At 39.1% G+C, this 21990-nt stretch overlaps 1 protein-coding gene across 3 annotated transcripts in view; it reads left to right on the forward strand.

Annotated features, from left to right (window-relative positions):
- The window catches only part of arb2a (ARB2 cotranscriptional regulator A), a 161480-nt gene that overhangs the window by 98000 nt on the left and 41490 nt on the right, over positions 1 to 21990 (forward strand). Inside the window, exons 9-11 of one of the 3 annotated variants that reach the window (XM_081610587.1) lie at positions 7442 to 7558; positions 15609 to 15693; positions 19761 to 21241. In XM_081610587.1, the coding sequence (XP_081466713.1) occupies positions 7442 to 7558; positions 15609 to 15693; positions 19761 to 19897 (339 nt within the window). In that variant the 3' untranslated portion in view covers positions 19898 to 21241. Of the gene's footprint in view, positions 1 to 7441; positions 7559 to 15608; positions 15694 to 19760; positions 21242 to 21990 lie in introns of those variants that run through there. The other 2 variants (XM_008418923.3, XM_081610588.1) reach the window with 2 other exon arrangements.

A 21990-nucleotide genomic window follows, 5' to 3' on the forward strand; every position in this document is an offset into this window, starting at 1 on the left:
TCCACCAGTGGACAACCATTCTCCACCTCTGCTGTGTCAGTAAATATTTATTGGCCTTCCTTTTCCTCACTGCCCCCCCGATTTTTTTTAGTGTGTCTTACTCTATTTGTATGAAAATGTGTGCTTTGCGTATGTGTATACGCAGAAATCGCTTTAACACATGTGAATTCGCTTACCACCTCCTGTTACCAAGTGTCCAGCGCCGTTGCTCACACAATTTAGTTATTTGCCCCCCCACCTCTCCTCTCATCTTCTCTGCATCATGCATTTGGCAGCCATGAAAGGAAAGAGGAAAAAAGAAAGGGAAGTTATCGCAGTTTTCTCTTGCTCTCTCCTGCCGTCCCCGCTCCCTCGCCACAACCAAAGTTCGTGCACCGGAGAGCCAGAGAGGAAAAAATTCTGCAAGTAAATGCACATGACCTCAGTGAGCAAAAACCCCTACACACTCCCATAACACTACATGCACGTTCACAAACACGCTGCCTGTCGCTCCCTGGAGGCCTGTGGCCTCGTGCTGGAGAGGGCTTCCTTCCTGTGGTTAAGACAAAGGAAGCCAGGGACCAACAGGAGACCTGGGGCCGCTGCTTCAAAGCCACAGGAAGCGCTGGTGTTGTCTCTTCCTGTGGAGGGTGTTGGAGCGTGGGGGGCCAGCTGCCTGTGTTTTCACAGCCAGGGATGTCCCAATTGTAGTTTGCTTGCACTCGCGTGTGTGCGTGTGCGTGTGTGTGTGTGTGTCACAGACAGGTTAGTTAAAGTAGCAGAGCATATTGCACTGTAACTCTGACCTTATATCAGTCGCTGGCAGCAGATTGACAAGACTAAGAGGGACGAGTCGTAAACCTTGTTCATGTCAAAATTCCATCAAAATTTTTCCAAGACCGAAAAAATTAGCTCAATTAAAAAAAATAATAATTAAATGATTATTTTTCACATTAATTTAGAAAAAAAATATTATGTAAACCAAAGCCTGCTAGAGTTTCAGTTGGCTTTCATTATTTTTTTTCTTGCTTCTTAGCCTTTGCCATAGTCTCTGCAGAGCCCACACATGCTTTCAGTGAGCACAAGTCTGTGTTTGTGCCCCTTTCCCCTGTTCTTGTCTTGGGATTTCGGGGGGTGTACATGTTGGTGTGCCATGTGTTTTCAAACCTTCCGGTGTGCACCCACATCCATGTTTGTTTGTTTTCTTCTGTACTCGCCTTGGCTTCTCAGACATGCTCCTCTTACTCTCTGGCAGCAACAGGACAGTTAATCAATCAAATATTTAAGCAGCGCTTCAGTGCTCAGTGGGTAGTCCTAGATTATCTGTGGCTGTTGGCAGTGTGTGGCGCAGCCACATTATAAGCCTTGTCCCTGACTGCCATCATCATGGGGTGCTTCTTGCACACACTCTCTCCTCCTTCTCATTGGCTTCTGCTCAGTCTTCACTCTTTCTCACTAAGAATATTTTTTACTCATTTTTTTCTGTCTTTCCCTCGTTTTCTTGTGGAGGTTTTTTTTTTCCTAATTTTTGCACCTCTCTATTTGCACTTGTTCTGTGTATAATTATGGCTTTTCACAGTGACTATTTGACAGTAAGCAAGGCCCCTTAAAGAGCTCTCATCTCCCTGTCATTGCTTGTATTTCTCTTTTCTCTCACACAGCTTTCTTTCTAGGGATGAGTGTGTCTGTCTCCCTGCAGGGAACTCCATTGTGGGTTGCTATTCATTTTTTTGTCCAATTATCTAGTGGCTTTTGGTGCCTTTGACATGTAATTATCAAAGGTCTAAATAATTGTCTTTATGGTTTTTTTTACCGGTGTTTAGATGTAGCTTCACTGGAGCAGTCATGAGCAAGGGAGTATCACAGTGAGAGGAAAGAAATTAAGTATTTATCTCAACCAGGGATTAGTTTAGCATGCTGTTAAATGATGTCTTGTTGCTTATTTCAATTACTTTCCTTCATAAATAAACATTGCTCATACAATGACTTGCAAAAAGATTAATGCTCCCTGATTTTTTTTTTTTTGTACCATTTTTTCCAAGTTACAACCACAAACTTCAAATTATAGACTGCACATAACTTGTAGCGGCATCATGCTGTGGAGATGCTTTTCTGCAGTAGAAAAAGGAAAACTGCTCGTAATGTGACATTGTTTGTAAATTTATTTGAAAATAAAACTTTAAAAAGTATGGCATACGCTTTTATTCAGCCCAGCCGACACCGGATTATCCAGCCCTGTGTTTAGCGCCATCCATCATTCCTCCAACTCTGTCCCAACTTTTCCTTTTTTCTGTTGCACAAAAACATTGCTGTCACCACGTTTTGGTGGAGATGGTATGTGTAACATTAAGTGCAGTGTATCAGTGTTATTATTGACCTCTTTACTGTTTTTCTGATTAATGCTGACCTATACAGTTTATGTACACAGCTGTGTCTTGGTAGGTTTGTAGTTGTGCTCACTCCATTTTGGAGGTGTGTGCTGGACTTTATATAAGTTGCTTAATATTTTGGAGACCATGCTTTATCATCTTCCTTGCACTTTTCAAGTATATGCTGCTTTATGTTGTTCTAGTAAATAAAAAATATATAAAAATATTTAACTTTGAAGGAAGACATGCGGGAAAGATCAACAGGCCGGGCCTCAAACATGTGATGGCTGTGTCGAGGACTGAGGCCTCCATAAATGGGTCACCTGTTTTACCACTGCCACAGTCAAAAAACTTTTTATGAGTATATAGTTTGTCTAAGTTCCCAAATGTTCCCTTTATTTCTTTTAGACGCAATCTATTGCATGTCATTCTTTAGATTTCAGCTTTATTGGAAGAAGACACTTTGTAAATTAAAGTGTACTTCTATATAGGACTTATGAGAAGTCAGGTTTAAGGTAAAGCTTCTAGGTAAAGTTTACTTCTAAATGTGTCTATTGCTTAATGATGGCCTCTAATGTTTTCACAGAACTTGGAGGGGAAAAAAACTTGATTTAGCCTTTTGTATCACAGGGGTCAGAATCTGTCATATGGCTTGGTGTTTTTGGCAACCAGTTCTTCTGCTGAGTAATCACAGAAAGAGTTTATTAGCAGGGTCAAGGATTTCATAGTTCATGTAGAGTTTAGATTTATTTGAGGTTTGGGTGAATTCAACTCTGCCTTATTATTTTTGAGTTTGCCATCATGCTGCATTGAAATGTAAAATTGATGTGTGGTTGTAATCTAAAGAAATCCAGTTCATTATTAGAGAGTTTGTTTAAAATAGCATGGTTAAAAACGTAGTTTAATCCCGTTTTGTCTTTTTATGAACACAAAAGTTGATTAAATGATGGCCCTGATGTTTTAACCCTTTCTAAGTTTGACTTTAAAATGAGCTAAAACTGAAAAATAACATTTCTGATGGACATCAATAAGAGAATCTGTGTATGTTGCCCAGTCTTGTTCTTCTCCTATCTTGCTGTTTCCTTTTGTTCTGCTGTGCATATCACTTTAAACCATTTATTAGCGTCTGCCCAACACCCACACACCCACCTGAGTTTTACTCGGTATATCAAGCTGTTGTAGCATAAAAGGAACTGCCAAATGTCTCAACATCTGTGTGTTGGTTTTAGGTTCAACAAGTATTTCCACATGTTTCTCCTCCCTTTTCCCTGCCCGGTTGAGCACTGGTCACAACAGCTGGCTCATTCTCTTGTTAAAGCTGCTGTCTATAGTTACATAAGGAATTGGCAGATTTAACCTTCTGAATAACGATACATGTCTAACTCCAACATTACAGGATAACTCAAGTAGTCATGGGATAGGACAGATAAGAGTCACATCCACATGGAAGCATGTGGCTTCATGGTTCTAAATATTTACAAGTTATGGTACAAGTTGGATTATGCGTTCAGCATACAGCTAACCACAGTTGTCGTTCAGGCTTGTAAAACATGGGACCCAGTGGGTGTCCAGATTACAGTAGTTCAGGGCCACGCAGCTGACAGCATTCCTGAACCTGTTACTCCTCAGCTGTTATTACAGCCAACTGTGTTTTAATTTAGGTTTTGTACCAAACTGCTTCATTGCATTTCTTGTAACATTTATTTAACAAAGAAACGCTTACTGAGACTAAAAGTCTCCAAGGGTTCTGGCAAAGTATGCACTGCAACCACTGTAAAAACAATTTTAAACATAAAAACACAGAATAACGAGACGTACAAATTTTAAATGCATCAACAGCAAGATTTAATTCCAGTCTCTTTAGAAAGTCTTCCAAAAGTGACAATAGATATCAGGTCCTGGATACTTATGACTTTCAGCAACTGATTTTAGGCAAATGAAGCTGTATGTGAGCGAGTTTCTATCCTGGTTTTCCTTGTCTTTGACTTTGGTACTGATCAGACATTTGTGGCCAAATTTCAACCTACAGATTTTGTCACTTTGGGGGGGGGGGCGAAAAAAAAAGATCCAAAGAATTCAAGGACAGAATGGAAACGAGACCACTGGCCTCAATCAATCTGGAAAGAGTTACAAAACCCTTTTTAAGTTTTTAGGACTCCAGCTAAGCACATGGAACCCATCATTCACAAATGGAGAAAACAGCAAACAGCAGAAAAAGACTGGATTAATGGGTATTCTACCAGCCAGTCATTGTTCATACATTCTTTACTTTAGAAGTATAAGTTTCTGCAAACCTCCTGATTCCATCTGATTGTGGTTCACTTGTAGGCCCTCAAAGGGTAAGTGTTGTTTTTGGCAAAGGTTTTCAAATCAAATCTGTTTTTTTTAATGTTATTTGTCATTTCTCTCATGTAAAGAAGAAGGTTTCAGTACCCATAAATACACCAGTAGTAGTGTTATGTAAATCATGCATTATATTAAAAAAAATAGAAAATGCACTAACTATTGCCCGTAACGGCTGCATTGCTACCATTGCCTAACAAGTTCTCAATGTTGGAATCTAGTCAGAGATAGATATGTTACATATATATAGATATATATCTTTCAAGGCTGGGTGGCTAAGTTAAATACATGACACAAGTTTACTTTAGAAACTGCTTCCAACCACAGGAAATCTAATAAAACATTCAATTCAGTTTATTTGTATAGCACCAATTGACAAATGTCATCTCAAGGCACTTTACAAAAAATAATTTCCATTCAGTCATGCATATATTTGAATTGATCCTACTTAATAAACAGTACAGTATCCTCAATTATGCAGAGTAATCCCAGTCTCTTTCAGTATACATTTGAAGTATGCTGAAAATTCTTAGGTTAATAGTACGAGGTTAATAGTATGAACTAGCCATTTTGAGACTAGAGAAAATTGTGAATGAGTTTTTAACTGGCAACAACTTCACTTTCTCCTTTATTTTTAAAGGAGAAAGGAGATCCTCACTTTCTGACCTCAATTATATAGCTGTTCAGTCAACAGTGAGCCATCATGAAGCAAAACCTTGGCTGACACAAGGTTTTGAGAGGAGTTTTTAAATGACTCCTCTCATAGGACAAGTCTTGCCAGAGAAAATGCCTACAACCACACATTGGTCGGAAGAATAAGATTTAAGCTCTTTGTGTTACCAGGTACGTGTTTCTGGCAAGGTTTTCATTTTGATTACATCTATTTGTTGTCATATTCATCCTTTTTTGCACCTACCTGCTGACCTTGCTAGGTTCTTTTCAATGAAATTTACTGATTCAAGCCTCGTCAGTCAGATGATGTGAATTGATGAGTTAAAATTATGTCTGTACACTCTTATTTTAATTTGTTGAGGTATTTAAAATAGTGACGGTAAAACTTGTGCAGTTCAGACATTTAACAGCGGTGGATCAACTTCATCTTGCATATGATTTCGCAATATTAAATTGTGACTATATATCTCATGGTAAAATCTAACCCGCCAGTTGATATCCAGTTGATGTAAGCATGCAACTTTGTCTGGCAAATAATGCCTTGCTTAATATTTTGAGACCCAAATATGAAAGGGAATTATTTAACCTTAGCACACTTTTTGAAACCATTGGTTTACAATATATAATTGTCCAGGGTGTATCCCGCCTCTCGCCCGGAAAGTTATCTGGAGATAGGCACCAGCAACCCTCCCAACCCCACTAAGGGACAAGGGTGTAAGAAAATGGATGGATGGACGGGTTAATCTTTAGTTTTGTAGAGTTGGTGCCTGATCTGCTGCCAGAATTGAATGGTTTTTTTTGGCATTAGAACCAGCATAAATGCCACAATATGTGAACCTAGACTGGAAGAACTCAGTTATATCTCTAATGACTTTTTATAGAATAACATAAAAACTCATGGCTTTACAAAGAAAAACGGAAAAGAAATACTGGATATAACAGAGTTATGTCAGGTACTCTAAATACTTGTCCTGTCTTAATCTTAAGGGCAAAACATATTGACAAGAATGTGACTTGCACAAAATAATGTTATTTTGGGAAGGATCCTATTTTGAAATATTTCAACTTTCTAAAAGTGATCTTTGTGGCTTACAAGTGTTAATGGTAAGGAATAAATGTTTGTCTAATGACGCGCCGCGCTGCCAAAATCTTGACGAGTGGTTGCCATCTGGTTCTCGGTGTCCTCTCCTACATACCCATTTATCCAAGCAGTGAATGCCAACATAAGTCCATTTGACATGATCCCCCCCCCCCCCCCCCCTTTTTTTAAATGACATTGACAATAACCCTTTATTATGCTTGGTTCTTGACCAGTCTTTCTGTAGATTCTCATCCTATTCTCAAAACGCAGTTTCAGTCTCAGTATTTCTAAGAATATACAGTAGGTGATTTCTATCCTATTGTTGCAAATCATGTTCCCCTTTCTTCCAATTTTATCTTAAATCCAGGTAAAGTGAAAAAGCTTGTTCCCTAGACCTGGCTGCAGTACTCCTTGGGGTCGGAGCAGTGGTGTGGGAAGACTATTGTAGTGTGGTAACAAGTCCTTTGTGTGACATTTTCCTTAGTGTTGACATTCAGAAGGGAATAGGAAGACGGGCTTGTGAACGGCACTTTCTTTTGTGACATCTGAAGGTAAAGGGTATTAAGACTGGGGACCAGGTTATTTTAATGTGCACAGGGAAAGGACATTTGCACAGAACGTGACAAGGACACGCTATAGTGGAACTGTGTTCTTTCATATTTCCCTCTATAACATTATGCTATACACCAGGTTGAATCTGTATTCTCTGGCTTAAAAGCCATCATGGTTTAAGAAGTGGGCTGACAGTGCATGGTCTACTGGGAGTCCACAGTGAAAAGGCATATTCAGATATTTGTATTCATATCCTTATTTTTCTGAAGATTACTTTTTTGTAGCTTTTTCAGTTTCTATAGAGTATATTGGTTTTTTAAAAAATATATATATAATCTGAGCTGTCTGTCGTTGATGTGTTAAACAGCAGTGTCCTGTATACCATTATGGGTGATGAGTAAGCTTAAATCCAGGCTAACAAGGTGAATTTACTTTTACTTTGCAGATGAATCAAAGGGAAATGCAGGTGAAGAACAGAGTGTGTGCTGTGGCTCTCACTGACTCTGCACATAACATTTGGCACCAGGAGACTTCCAAAGGGACACAGGACTGGATGCAGCAGGTAATACAAATAAATGCATTCTCAAATATACAGCCACATGGAAAATCTAATGAGAAAATTAAGACTATGCAAAGTGCATGTGACAATTCATGACACCTTTTCCCTAACCTTTAAATGGCGAGCCACGTAAAACACTCTTTCACTAAAGTAAAACCTTTTAAGTTCTGGACAATTATTACTGGAGTGTTATCTCTTCCCCTTTTTTTAATATAACCAGTTTCCACTTCCCCCTTAGGAGCATCTCAATGAATAACTGATATCATGTCTATGTTTACAGCTTTACATGGATTTGTTTTAGATGTAGCCATGTGATAAGCGTACAGGATGGAATGCACGCGCATGCATGCATTTTTTTTGTGGCTTCATATGAGAATTTGCCCTTTCTGGTGTGACCTCTGTGCCATATGCATCACCTGGGCTCACTCAATATGCACATACAGATGAGGAATAGCCAAGACCAAAGCTGCTGGAGATGCAAATGTCATGTGTTCTCTCTGTCACACACACATACACACACACACACACACACGCGCACACACCCACACACACGCACACGCACACACACACACACACACACACACACACTCTAACCCCATACCTGCTTTTGTATTACATTCTCTTTTTATATCCATGGCCTTTTCTTTCCACTATTTCATCTCCAGCTTTCTCCACCTGTGTTTGACGGAGCTATGGTTGCTTGATTTAGCTCTTGATGGGGTCCAAAACCTAACAGGACATATTATAAGCGAAGGAAGATTTTTAACATGGAGACCAAATTTTGTTCCTCTGGAGTCCAAAGATTTTTTTAGGAGCTTGGGATTGTCATCTTAGCGGTACTATCAGTTATTTTATTAAAAGGTCAATGGTATATATTCGGGTATTTATAGTAGAAAGCAGATATTTCTGTTTTCTATACAAAAATAAATATTTTGTTCTTCCTGATATTAAATGAGTCTAAATGCTGAAATCCGATATTTCTCACCACTTTTTAAATATTCTAACGTTCTTTGTCAATTAATTTTTCAAGTAGAAGTTTCTTTACACCCAAGCTTTAAGTTCCTGGATGACGTCTTAAGAAGTTTCCTGAATATTCCCACATAATGTTCTTTCCTCATAATGCCATGTGTGAATTGCACCAAAACACTCCCACTACATAATGCTACCACCCTTGTACTTCATAGTAATCAGGCTTGCCAGCTTACCCGTTTTTCTTAGAAATGTAATGATGGTCATTATGTATGTACAATCAATGAACATTCTCATGGTGTTAATACTTGGATATAATTGTTTGACAAGCTGATGAAAGGCACATTCAGGTATCTGGATAGTGCCTTTTTTTCCCTTTTTTCCCCCTTTTGTTTGTTATTAAATTATAACTCGGGCGAGTGAGGCCTTCAGTGCTTTTGATGTTGTTTTTGGTTTGTTTGTGAACTCCTGGATTAGTTGTTGTAGCTTACAGTCGGCCACATTTTCTATAGTTTACCTCAGCTTTGTATTTTCTCATTTTGTGGATAATGTCTGTCTCTCTCTGTGGTTCGCTGGAATCCTGAAACCTAAGAAAAAGCACTACTTTTCAGACTGATAGAGGCCATATATTTGTTTTCTCTTCGGTACTCGAATTTATTTAGATCGGGGAATGATGTGTTGCTTTTTGAGATCTGTAAGCCTGTGTGAGAGACTTTTTGATTCTACTGCAGTAATCAGGCCTGAGAACAGAAAGTGAAACTGAAGCAAAAATTATTGGTGACACACTTATTTAATAATTAAACATGGGAGACATTAGGCATAATTTGAAAACCTATTTTTCAAATTATTTTTTACGCAGGTAATTTTTCTTTAATAATATCTATTTGATCTGAAACATTTATGGGTGACCAAACAACAAAACTGAAAATACAAATATATGGGTCTAATACTTCTTCACTGCCCTGCAGGTGGCCTCAAGTTAGCTTTTGAAATTATTTGGTTCCTTTTTGTCTTATTTTTTTCACTGTGTGTGTTTTCTTGTGACTGAATATAAAATTGAAATATTAATGACATTTCTCTTTTAGAGGGCACAGTTTATGATGTAGAAATCCTAAGTCTAATATGAGGCAGTGGTTGTATCAAAGGCTCTTTGGTCTTATATCGTGGACTGATGCGTTCTTTGGATACTCTGAATGCTGATGTTTGTGAATATTTACCATCACACTCTGTGGACTTCTTGTGCAAATCCTAGACAAATAAACCAAAAAGAACAGCGATATCAGCAGCTTGTACATAGCTGGATTCCACATTTAAGCAGTACTTTGTAAGACACATGGACAGAATCACACACAGGGAGGACGGCTTTCATGCCGCGACACATCCAAGAGAAGCGTTAGCATTGAATCGGAGTAGCACTCTAGGTGGTGTATAGATATGGGTGCCCATATGAGTAGGTGCATGTGAGGTCGGGGCACACCAGCCAGGTTCTTCTCTGTTCTCGTCAGACAGAGATAATTCCCTCCCCTGGGGGTTCAAGAGGTCGTTGGATGGCGGGATGGAGCGATCAGAAGACTAGAAGAGAGAAGATGGGATTTAGAGATCAGTGCCTGCTGAGCCAGGTTACAAAGACCATATGGGTCAGACGAGGGGCACCTGACGTCACAGCAACGGCATAAAATACAGAGTGAAGCTGAAACAAAAGAAGAAATGGCAGCGAGAGAAACATTTTTCCATTGACTGACAGAAAAAGACAAAAAAAAATAGTGAGAAGTGTTCAATTATTTAAATCCCATTGACTGCCACTGAGAAATTGTAGAGCTGTGGAAAAGGGAAAAACAAAAAGACAGGTACAATCTGAATGGAGTGAATACAGATGGAGGAGAGGGAATAAACTGATGTATGTGGAGATAGATGAATAGCGGAGAGAGAAGAATTGAGTGTGAGAGAGAAATCCGAATGATGGTGTACAGCTGGCAGCCTGTCACAGTCTCCAAGGTGTCTCCTGTCACTGTGCTGGCCTGCTGTCACACTCTAGTGGCCTGCCCAGAGCACACAGACACACACACTCAAATATATATATACTTGCGCACAAACAAGAGAATAAAGCATCCTAATCCACAGAGATTATATACCTTCTGGAGGAGATGGGAGAGGCAGGCGCAGAGAAAGTGAGCAAGAACTTCTGAGTAGTTGCTCGAAAGCTGTCGTGTGTGCTGCAGTTTAGGAGACATTTGGGCACTGAGCCACTGTTTTTCTTCCTGTTTGCTCTCAGAATGAAAGCGTTAACATGTCATTCTTGGAACTGAGTAGAATAGATTGTGTGTAATTGAAAAGGAATTAATAGGATTCAACAAACTGCATGTATGTGTCTGTTAGTGTGCGTTCACATGTTGGTTTTAAGAGATCCTTATCGATAACATTTTATTTATTTATTTTACCTGCTGTTGAGTGATTAGTTTGATCTTGAGTTTTTCATCGTGGCTATGTTCCAATGAGGAAAGGCTTTAAGTGAGAGATGTTTCTCAGATGATATAGGCAGTCACACCAACAGCAGTGGTTGGTGGCAACCCTGTTTGCATGTGTTTTTGCTGGTAATGTAAAAGAAACAGCATGCCTTCCAGTATAAAATGTATCCTGAAGCAGGAAGTGGATCTCACACACAGATACAATCTGTGTGTAAACTTTTGTCAGAACTCGAAGTTGTTCCTGTTTCTGTTAGTTGAACAGGAACAAATTTATCTCGATCTAAATGTTTAAGCCAAAAATCTTGGTGTTACAAGACTTCAAATAGTCTGGAATAAGATGAAGTGCCATGCAGAGTTTGTTTTGTAAACGAATGCATGGCTAGTGGAGAAAATGGAGCCACTGCTTCCACATTTTGAAAAGGAGGGGAAGAAAAACTTTCTGAAAAAAAAAGACAGTTATCTAAGTTTTAGTCTTATTATAGAATAAGTCACATTTAAAGTGGGAGCCAACCAATGAATGGACCAGAAACTAAGGCGTTGCTATTAGGTCTAACATTTTTGGTGCAAAATTAAACATATATTTTAGTAATACCATTGAAACAATAAAAAATGATTAAGAAACAGAGTATTTTGATTGTGTCCTATTTATTTTAGAAGAATATCTGTCTTGGAATGAGATTCTTGCAAAATAATCAAATTGAGTTACACAGTAATTACAAAAAAAATACCACAAAAGACAGAAAAGCAACAGTTTTTCAAACTCACTCAACAAGGTTGCAGTGATATTATGCATACTAATTTATTTTGAATATAATTTAAAAATGCATAGATATTGAAAAAAGTAACAATGAACTGAATGTTTTAGATTTAAAGTGCTCATTGCATTGAATATTATACGTTTTCAAAAATGAAAACTAATGCTTTAATTTAGAAATCTTGTTTTCTTTTTAGTTGTTTTGTTGTTGTTTTTTCCCCAAAAGCAGTGTCATTGCAGAAAACAGAATGAGTGTGCTAGCCATCCTTCAGACACCTAAACATCAGTGTGCAGCAACAGGTGGCAAAAGAGACAGCAGAGAACTCACCATCTTTCTCATGCTTGTGATTGTAATGATTACTTAACCTTAGGAAATATATGATGGGACTACTTAGCAGTTTTGAACTGTAAACTTTTCAAAACCTTGGTAAACTTTTATAACCCACGCTTAAATGTGTACAATAAAATCATTTCTCAGGGAGTTTGGGAGCGGGGGGGGGGGGGGCGCGGGTTCATCTAATGTTGCGATTCTGTTCACATTTAAAACGCTGTGGAAATCATGGAACTATATAAAACAGAGAGAGAAACATACACAGAGCTACATAGTTGTGGGAAAAGCCTTATCTATCTACCTATTTGTTTCTGTTGTGTTGATTAGTTGAATGCAAGGACTGAACGGTAGACGAGCAGCTTGAAGTGATGATGCCATGCATCAGAGGCAGCCGATGAGATGTGCCATCCGATTGTCATGTCACCCTTCTCTAATCCCAGCCAGCAGGCCTTGCCTTTATGTGAAGGCTGTTATGCCTGTGGTCTCCCACAGCTCTGGGGCTTTGTGCTCCGTGTGTCTGTGTGTGTTTGTGCATGTATGTGTGTGCCTATTTATGCAAGAGTTTGTATGCACATGTGTGTTGTTGCCTTGACAAATCTATTCAGAGCCAAACCTCCATGTCTCCATTGGTGGTGATAGCAGAGTTGTAAGGGATGGAGGAGGGCCCTTTGAAAGACTCCCCTCCTTCTCTCCCTCTCCAGTCGCCTTCAGCCCACTGCTCCACAGCCCAGCTGACATCTTCCTCCAGACAAACTGAATGAATTAAAGAAGATACAATGAGACACTTGATGTAGCAGTCAAGGAGCCCCATTGCTTCTCTGCTGCTCCACACAGCTCTGCCCTCAAACTCAGACTCAGAGGAGAGCACATCTAGGGCAAAGCAAAAGATCTAAAAATACACAATATGCCACTGTTTACCAAGATGACTTTTCATCTTCCCCCAGCACTAAAGCCCCCAGCTGCCTCGCCTGTTTCCCCTCTCATCTCTTCACTGATCTTTCTTCAACCTCTGTGGCTTCACTTTTTCTATATTTTCTCCAAATGCAGTTGTGTTTGATTTACGTGACTAAAGGAATGAATGAAACACGATGGACTCGATTCAAGAGGGCATTTTTTTAATACCTCCTTTCCATTTTTTTAAATTAAAAAAGTTCCCAAATCATTTTAATTCAATAAAAAGAAAACCAAGTAATTTTTGGAGATTATATGTTATTGTTTAAAAAATGCTAGTTTTATTTTTACTCTATTCAGTTTTAAAAATTTTAGATTTCTACATGAAAATATTACATATTTCATCATAGGTCTACAGTAGTTACTTTGATGTAGAACAGATTCATCAAGCTGTTGATGGCTTCTACCTGGTGCAGAAGTTGGTGCAGAAGTTACAGAAACAATTCAACTTTCTCTGTAATATTTTTATTTTAAAACATAGCAAACATTGTAGAGAAGCACACAGCATAACTGATGCCTTTATACTTTCTCAATCATTGAAAACGTCAAAAATGTAAAATAGGTAAAAATCAGAAATAAACTTTTACTTTGTTGTGGTCAGTTTCTTCTGTTTCAGTAATACTGTAATTTAATAACTTCATTCTGGCTCTGAATGTTTGTTCTTATACTTTCAGACCGATTGTGTGATATTATCTCCAAACTCTTTGATGTGGTACAGGACTCAAAGATGAATCAACATGAAGAAGCTAGCCCTTTTATAACACAGAAAACATATACCATAACTTGAGCATAACTACACTTCACAAACTCTGAAATAGTGAAACTTGCTCTTGCTCTGCATTTACCATACTACTGTAAGAACGCCATTTGTATTGTTCTGCCTGTACAACACATTTGTATAAATGTGTTTGTTTGAGAAATTGACTTTTCCTGGTGCAATAAAATTGTGACAATTCCTCTAAGATCTTGCATGTGCAGTTTTGGCATGAGCAGCAGTTTTGCCTGCGTTTGCAGTGACGAGATTCTGGTGTTCACTTTCTACACATGCTGCTCTGTTTGATCTTATTTTAATTGGAAATTTTTGTTTAAATGGACACCATTGACTGACTTTAATTTCTTTCTTGAGTCTGATACTTTTCACAAGTGTTTCACTTGTTTTGAAATCCTGAGTTTTGTAAACCTTGGACTGATGGAACTACTCTTCAAAGCAAAACTTGTATTATGGAATCCACTATCTCCCCCTAAACATTTTCTAATCTTCAGCATGCTTTTGAAGTAATGTGGCTTTGGATTTGTTTTCATTTGATTTGTACGTATCGACTTTTCACATACCACGGTGTCTGTTAGAAGTTATAACACGAGAAGTGTTGCAAATTTGTCCGACTTGTCAATCACCTTGGAAGTCTGCGGGTTAGAAGGAGAATTCAGAAGCACGTGTGCCTTTTTTTCCTGTGTATTTGAGTTTGAAGGGATCACAACACATCTTTGTGGGAGACCCTCCCCCGAAATGAAGTCACTGACCCACACACAGAAACCTTTACGCACACACAACCATGCACTATGCAGTAATGGCTGTCAGGGGGCCAGGGTGAAAGTAAACAAGGGCAGATAAGCAGTGAATCAGAAGGACGCCAGCTGCACATTCTAATCTCTTTACATTTTTTCTTTCTTCTGTTGAACTTTTATCTTATCTATGGGAGCGTCTTCTCTAAGCATTCCTTCTTAGCCTCCCTGTCTCGTTTCCCCTATTCCCTTGTTTTTGTTCTAACCCTATGAACCAGAGCATACCAGTCCACACTGCGGAGTCAAAAGAGACAAACACAGTTTGATGTGTTGTCATCCACTGACCCAGTCAATGAAAACTCAAAACTGGAGCAAAAGGTAAAGCTCTCTGTTCTCATGGATTGATACATTTTACTGAAAGAGCATCAGATTCAAACTTTGTATGTGTGAAACACCCCAGTGTGAGGCGGTACATATAAACTAGGAGCAATACACAAGATGGATGAAGACAGCAGCAGCAGATAAAGAGGTCTTCCTCCCTTTCTGACAGTGGAGTTGTCAACCACAAGGGGTTTGAGAAGAGTTGGGGTGTTTGCAGGGGGTTATGGGTCAGCAAGCGGGGCAGACACCCTCTCCCTCCAGGGCGCCCAGTGATCAGCCATGGTAGAAGGCCTCAGCTCTTCACTGCAAACAAACGCCAAGCTGTCTTAGCAGCATGTCACAGAGCTTTTAATTGCTTGTTCTTGTCTTTGTCTCCTCTTCCCCCACCGTTCATACTCACTTCTTTTGCACGCTTTTTTTTTGCCCACCTGTTCTTTTCTCTTCTGTTGTGCCTTCTGTTGTTTCTCTTACATGATCAACATTACATAGCTTTTCTTCACCGTTTTTGTATTAACATTGTCTCTTTTACTATTCCTGATTTAAGTAGATATTGATTGCTGTTTGTATTTATTTGTATGTTGAATCTTTAGAAAACTATAGTTGTCCTCTGTCCTTTTTTTCATAAGAATAATATACTCAAGAGTAAAAGTTGTGACATATGTTTTGACGTATTTGTTTCCTTGGTTTTGTTTCCTACAGTGCTGTTGTAACTGGGTATCGAGTCCCGAGCCACTGGACACACAGCTTGAACCCATGTTGCCAGACTGCCCTAGAGTTTCTGCAGGTAATAATCTGGTATTCTGTACCTAGACACTCTTCAACGGTCACATCTTTCAAAGCCTGAACTCTGCAGTGTTGTTGGCGTTATTGGGTTGAGTAAAGAACTTAATACTTTAAAGTTTGAATATTGTCAAATGGTGAAGCCTTTCCATTAATTGTTGAGATGGATATAATAAATGTATAATCATTTTTGATAGTAATGACAATAGAAGTAGCGTAAACGCTCCTTGTGCGTTTACTATTAGTCCTTTTTTTATTTGCACATGTGTTTGTGTGTGTTGGGTAAATCAGTCTGCATACAGCCAATTTAGCACTGATGGAGATCGATCATTGTCAGTCAGACTCAAGAACTCTAAGCTTTCATGCTATTTTAAAACTCGAATACACACATATTTTCTTACATAAACTTCCAGTTCAAGTTCAGTTCTATTTCCGACTTCTTTGTCCCGTCTTTTTCATCATCCACTCTGCCTCCTATATTCATTAATCCTCTCCTGCAGTGTTTGGCCTCCTGTCCCTGTGCCCTCACTGCGGTTCACTGGCCTTGATGATGTCATGTCCATCATGAGAATGTGTCCTTAATGTAGGATTAGGGATGAAAGCTGTAATCCTCAACATGACTGTTGATAAGAGATGATGATTGTGATGTTGTTTGAAGAGTGACACATTTAGATATGCACACACTGAGAAACAAAGAGAAGACTCAGTCTTTAAACAGGAAACGGTATATGTGTTATGTATTTCAAGGCACTTTTTAAATAATGTATTGAGTCACCACTTGTTAAATATGTACCTACCAACAGATACCTGGGAAACTTGGAATATCTTGCCTCACATTTTGTAACATAACCACAAAATTCAATGGATTTGTGTGGATTTCAGGTAATGGCTCCGCACAAACAATTTAATGGACAGAAAGTGGACAGAAACATGTTCATAGTGGAAAAATAGAAATCTGAACTTGCCTAGTTAATTTCCATCCAGCTTCTTTAGGCCTGTATGTGGTTGTCCACTTAAACTGACAAGCCTGTAATAAAATAGGTTAGATCAGAACTACCCTTTCCTCCAAAGTAGGATGGGTAACAATTTCTGTCTTTGAATGTAAAAAGTGACCCATTTGAAAAGACTGCAACTGTAATTCAACTAAAAGTTTGTACTAGAAGACTGAGGCACATTTTCATCCATCCATCCATTTTCTTGAACCCTGTCCCTTAGTGGGGTCGGGAGGGTTGCTGGTGCCTATCTCCAGCTTACGTTTCAGGCGAGAGGCGGGGTACACCATGGACAGGTCGCCAGTCTGTCACAAGGCAACACAGAGACACACAGAACACACAACCATGCACACACACCTAGGGACAATATAGAGAGGCAAATTAACCTGACAGTCATATTTTTGGACTGTGGGAGGAAGCCGGAGTACCCGGAGAAAACAAACGCATGCACAGGTAGAACATGCAAACTCCATGCAGAAAGACCGGAAATCGAACCCAGAACCTTCTTGCTGCAAGGCAACAGCTCTACCAACTGTGCCACTGTGCAGCCCCTGAGGCACATTTTTCAGAACTTAATATGTAAAAACTTCTTAAAACCCAGTCCTCTTTGTGTCATGTAAACCCTCAATAAACTGCATTGAAATGCATTGAAATTTATGGGTGTAACCAAGCAAAATGTGAAAAGGTCTAAAGGGTATGAATACTTTTGCAGGGGGCTGTGCATTCCTCTCTCACTCTCTCATTTTCATCACCGCTTCGGAGGTTCATACCTTGTGATTTTATTCCCTTCAAAGCTGCTCACTGACATCATAGTGAATGTATAGGTCATCTTACACATGCCCCACATGTCTGCGAGTACATCTCTTAACATTGCTATCTCGTCTCTTTAACTGAAAATGGCTTGTTCCACAAGAAGCAGTGTGGGTGGTTGGCCTGAACATCTACCAGTGAATCAGCTCCTTGAAATGTCACCTAGCTCTCAGAACAAAATCACTGCTTTATTTCATGTTCAAATGTCATTTTCTTTCACTCTCCCAACTTCGGCCTCTTCTCAGCGACTGCTGTCAGTCAAATGACAGCTGCGGTACAGCCAAAGTACCGAGGTCACCAATTTTAAAACTTTTGCCGTGCCTAACATTGTCCAAACACAGAGCTGTTTGACACATTATCGTTTTGGTGTGTGTGCACTATTGACTTGTGCTATGTTGACTCCTGCTACTTTAACTGGGCTGAAAAGATCTGGGTCTCTAGCCTGCTAAGAGAGCTGCCAACTCAGCTTGTCTCTGGTCTTTTGGTGGCAGCTTCTGATGTCAAAGGTTGCCTCAGTCATCTTTGTGTCCTTGGCAGCCTGGCAGGTTCACAGGCAGCGACCATTGTGGTGAGAGTTACAGCAGAGCAACAGAGGTGACAAGGTTGAGAGAGGGTTGAGGGAAGGCTGTCAGGGCATCGTGGAGCAGAATTTTAGTCAAGCCAAATGCCACCATGGCTGCTGTTGTCTCGGTTGCCATGGTGTTTGCCTGTGTGTATGTGTAAGTGTTGGTAATTGGGGCTAAAGATAAAGCCTCTCAGTAACAGAAAATAAACCAGTGAATCCTTGCTGTCATGCCCAACATGCGTGCACACATATCCAGGGGCTCACATCACAATGTGAACTACTGCTCTTGTGTGTAGCCAGGCAGAGCTGGGCCTGAGGCAAGTCTGGGGCTGGTGTGGAGAATGGCATATGTTCAGACAGACCCGTGCTAAAATGTCTGTGGGCTAGCAAAGTATTCAACTTCTATTGGTCATGCAGCATCATGGAGAAATGGGATAAAGGATCAGTCCTCCTTTTGCTTTATTTGCAGTGTGAGCGTTAGTTTTTTTTCTCTTCTTATTCTTCTCTTCCTCGAACTCTTTGTGTCTATCTACCTCTCATATTTCCCAGTCAGAAATCAGGCTTCTTATGACTGTCTTGTATTTCTTTCAAGGAACTTAGAAAATCTGACTTTCAAGTATGAAGTTCAACTGTGTGTTTGACCTGCACAATATTTCAAAAATACATCACCAAAGCATCTATGTCTGGAACATTAACATCATAAAGAGTTTTCAGTAATCAATGTTAACTATCATTTCCAAGTGCCCTAATTTCACACTTTGCATGGTTAACATTACTGTATCGTCATGGTGCTGGAAGGAGTAAGGCTGCTGCAGATGCTCACAGCTGACCCTGATGATAGTGCCAATATTCAGCAATAATATTACAATGACAATTTGAAACATAATGCAGTGTTTTTTTCTATACCATTTACCAGTTCCAGAACAAATCAGTTTAATATGATTCAGCTTAAAATGTATTGTGGTCCAAATAAAACAAATTATATTAATTACAGTTAAAAGTATTAGTAAAATGTGTTTGGTCTGAAGAAAGTAGTAAAACAATATTTTTATATTACTATGGCTTTGGAATTCGTTCATTTTATAGATGAATAATTACAGAATGAAGAAGGCATTGTGCTGTGTACAGCAGTGAGAATGTTTTGGTTTATGATCTTTTTTGATGGGTTGTTTGATCACAGAGTCTGCTCTTTCAAAGGTGGGAAAGCCCCTTTGCTAATAACACACACACACACATGCACACACACACACACACACACACACACACACCTACAAATCACTTCCTCTTAGGTGATTATTCATTGTCCAAGCTGATTATTAATTACAAAGGGAGAGCTCTCTGAATGTAAACACTGATTAATGGCTAACAAAAGTAAGTTAATGTCTTACCTGTACTTTAATTGCCATCCCTGCTCTCCTGAAGCAATATCGCTTAAAGCCGCAATTAACCATAATAGACTGCAGAAAGGGACTTCCTTCTGTTTTCACCTGTCACAACATATATAAGTTGATATGTCCCTTTGTTATTTTACAGTGGTTCACATTTCTGAGTATTTTCTATAATGCTAGTTAGGATTTTATTTAAACTTACTGATCTTGTTCAGAAAAAGTGGTAGCTGCAAAACTTATCCAATCTTTAGGAATTACAATCTCTTTTTTTCTGTGATGTACTGGCAGCTGACTGTGCTCTTCTCTTTTCCTACAGCCAGTATATCTGCAAATGTACTTAGCAATCTGCCACATCACAGCGGAGACAAAAAGGAGTGGCTTCTATTAAAGAAAAAATGTGTTGACACATGCGCTGCCATGCCATGGGCTCTATCCTGCTCTAGGTTCATCTAGACTGTGACACTCACCTCCCTGATCCACGCATTGCTGACCATGAAACACTCTAGCTGTCTGCACCTCATCACTACACATACACACACACACACACACACACACACACTTACTGACACGCCACATCTGATGGATGTTTGTGTGCCTTAAATCTTTAAAAGGAAATCTAGGCTCACTCGGATGAACCTCATGTCCTCCCACCACTGTTTTTTCAGCTTGGTGTGGTGGAAGTTGGCGGTCTCGGTCGAAGATCACTTGCAAATATGTGCGTCTGTTGTCTGTGTTTTTGTATGTATTTCAATGTTTTCTCAGCTCAGCCAACTCATGTTCAGTTAATGTTGCAGGAAATATGTAGGTAAACTCTGGCAAACTATTCTATAACCTCTGACCTGGATTCACTGAGGCTGTCTCATGCTTTTGTCTGGGTCACATTAGTTGCAGACTAAATCATAATAATGTGGAAAGAGCTCATGTCAAGGATTAAAGACTTGGTGTAGCTAATAGAAATAATTGTCCCTAATTTTGTGGGGTAATAAGGATTTGGTTTATAATTACTTTTGATTAAAAAATTTATATGATCGCAATATTAATATTTAGGTCTAAAGCAAAAATAACACAAATTAAAATCCCATTTGTGTGTTGCAACCAAAAAAGGACCTTCTGAAAAAGCACAGTGCTTTCTTGAAAAAGACAAACAAAAAGACATTGGCTTAGCCCATCCACTGCCTGCCTCTCAAATATGAATGTTAATCATTAATTTTGCATCAACAAGCAGCTTCAAACAGTTAATTATTTTGCATTTTTATCAGATTTTGTCATATTACTTTTTTATGGTGGTTGAGCTATCTTGATTATAACTAGAGATGTGTCTGGGAAACCGTGTGTTTTTTATTTCACCTCTGCACCATGTAAACCTTTTTTACAGAGCATTGTGTTGCCATCTGTAAGTCAAACTAATAACCAGCATTGCAGGTAAAACAAATAGAAGCATAAAGCATTCCAAAACTTTTGATCAATAAATGAAAGTTCAACAACGTTCAGTGAAACACTCATACAATTTTCCACAGTGAATTGGGCTTTTCTAGTCTCATTACCATCTTAGTGCCAGATATTTTGTATTCACTCTTTATTAGGTTCTGCGATTTTGCCAACTTTTTACATTTTGTCATATAACTACAAACATGTGGCTACTTTATTGTGATTTCTGACCATCACAACGTATCATGCAGTCATGAAGCAGAAAAAAAAGGTTCAGTTGTTGTTTTTTTCTTCCAAATCAAAATCAGAAAACCTTTGCAAGCCTGTTTTACCTTGATATCCCTCAATAAAATCCGGTTCAAAAAATCCCATTCATGTGTCATTTAATTTGTCCAACTTTAATATTAGCTTAAAAATAGTTTTTTGAAGGGCTCAGAGGTTTGTTATAGAAACAGCATTATGAAGACCAAGGAACACAGCAAGACATCTCAGGGTGGTGGTGAAGTTTAAAGCAGGGTTAGAATATAAACAGTTATGTTACGGCAAAAACCTACCAAGACGTGTCTGTCTCCATAGCAGACAGGGCTAGCAACAAGAGCATTTATCAGAGTTGCCAGGAGGCTCTCAGTAATTCTGGAGGAGCTGCTTTAATAGAAGCAATGCCAAGAAGAAAAGTCATTATTGAAACAAGACTACAAGAACTCCCTTCTGCTGTTTACCACAAGCCAAGTAGAGGACACAGCAAACATGTTTAAGAAGGTGCTCTGGTCAGATGAGACCCCATTTTAACTTTTTAACCACTGTGGAAAAAACTAAATGTGCCAGAAAGCTAACACTTCACATTTCTCTGAACCCACCATAGCATCTGTGCTTGTAGCATCATGTGGTGGATATAATGTTTTTCTGCAGCAGGGGCATGAAAGCTCATCAGAGTTGATAGAAAGAACAATACACCTAAATGTAGGTCAAAAATTGAAGAAAAAACATTTGGAGGCTGTAAAGATGCAACGGTGGCAGTCTACCTACAATGTACCAAGAACTACTTTGCTGATTAAGATCAGAGCATATTTATTTGAGTGACCCAGTCAAAGTCCATACCTAAAGTCAAGTGAAAGTTT

This window comes from Poecilia reticulata, chromosome 9 (assembly GCF_904066995.2).
Source record: "Poecilia reticulata chromosome 9, P_reticulata-male-v2, whole genome shotgun sequence".
Taxonomy (NCBI): domain Eukaryota; kingdom Metazoa; phylum Chordata; class Actinopteri; order Cyprinodontiformes; family Poeciliidae; genus Poecilia; species Poecilia reticulata.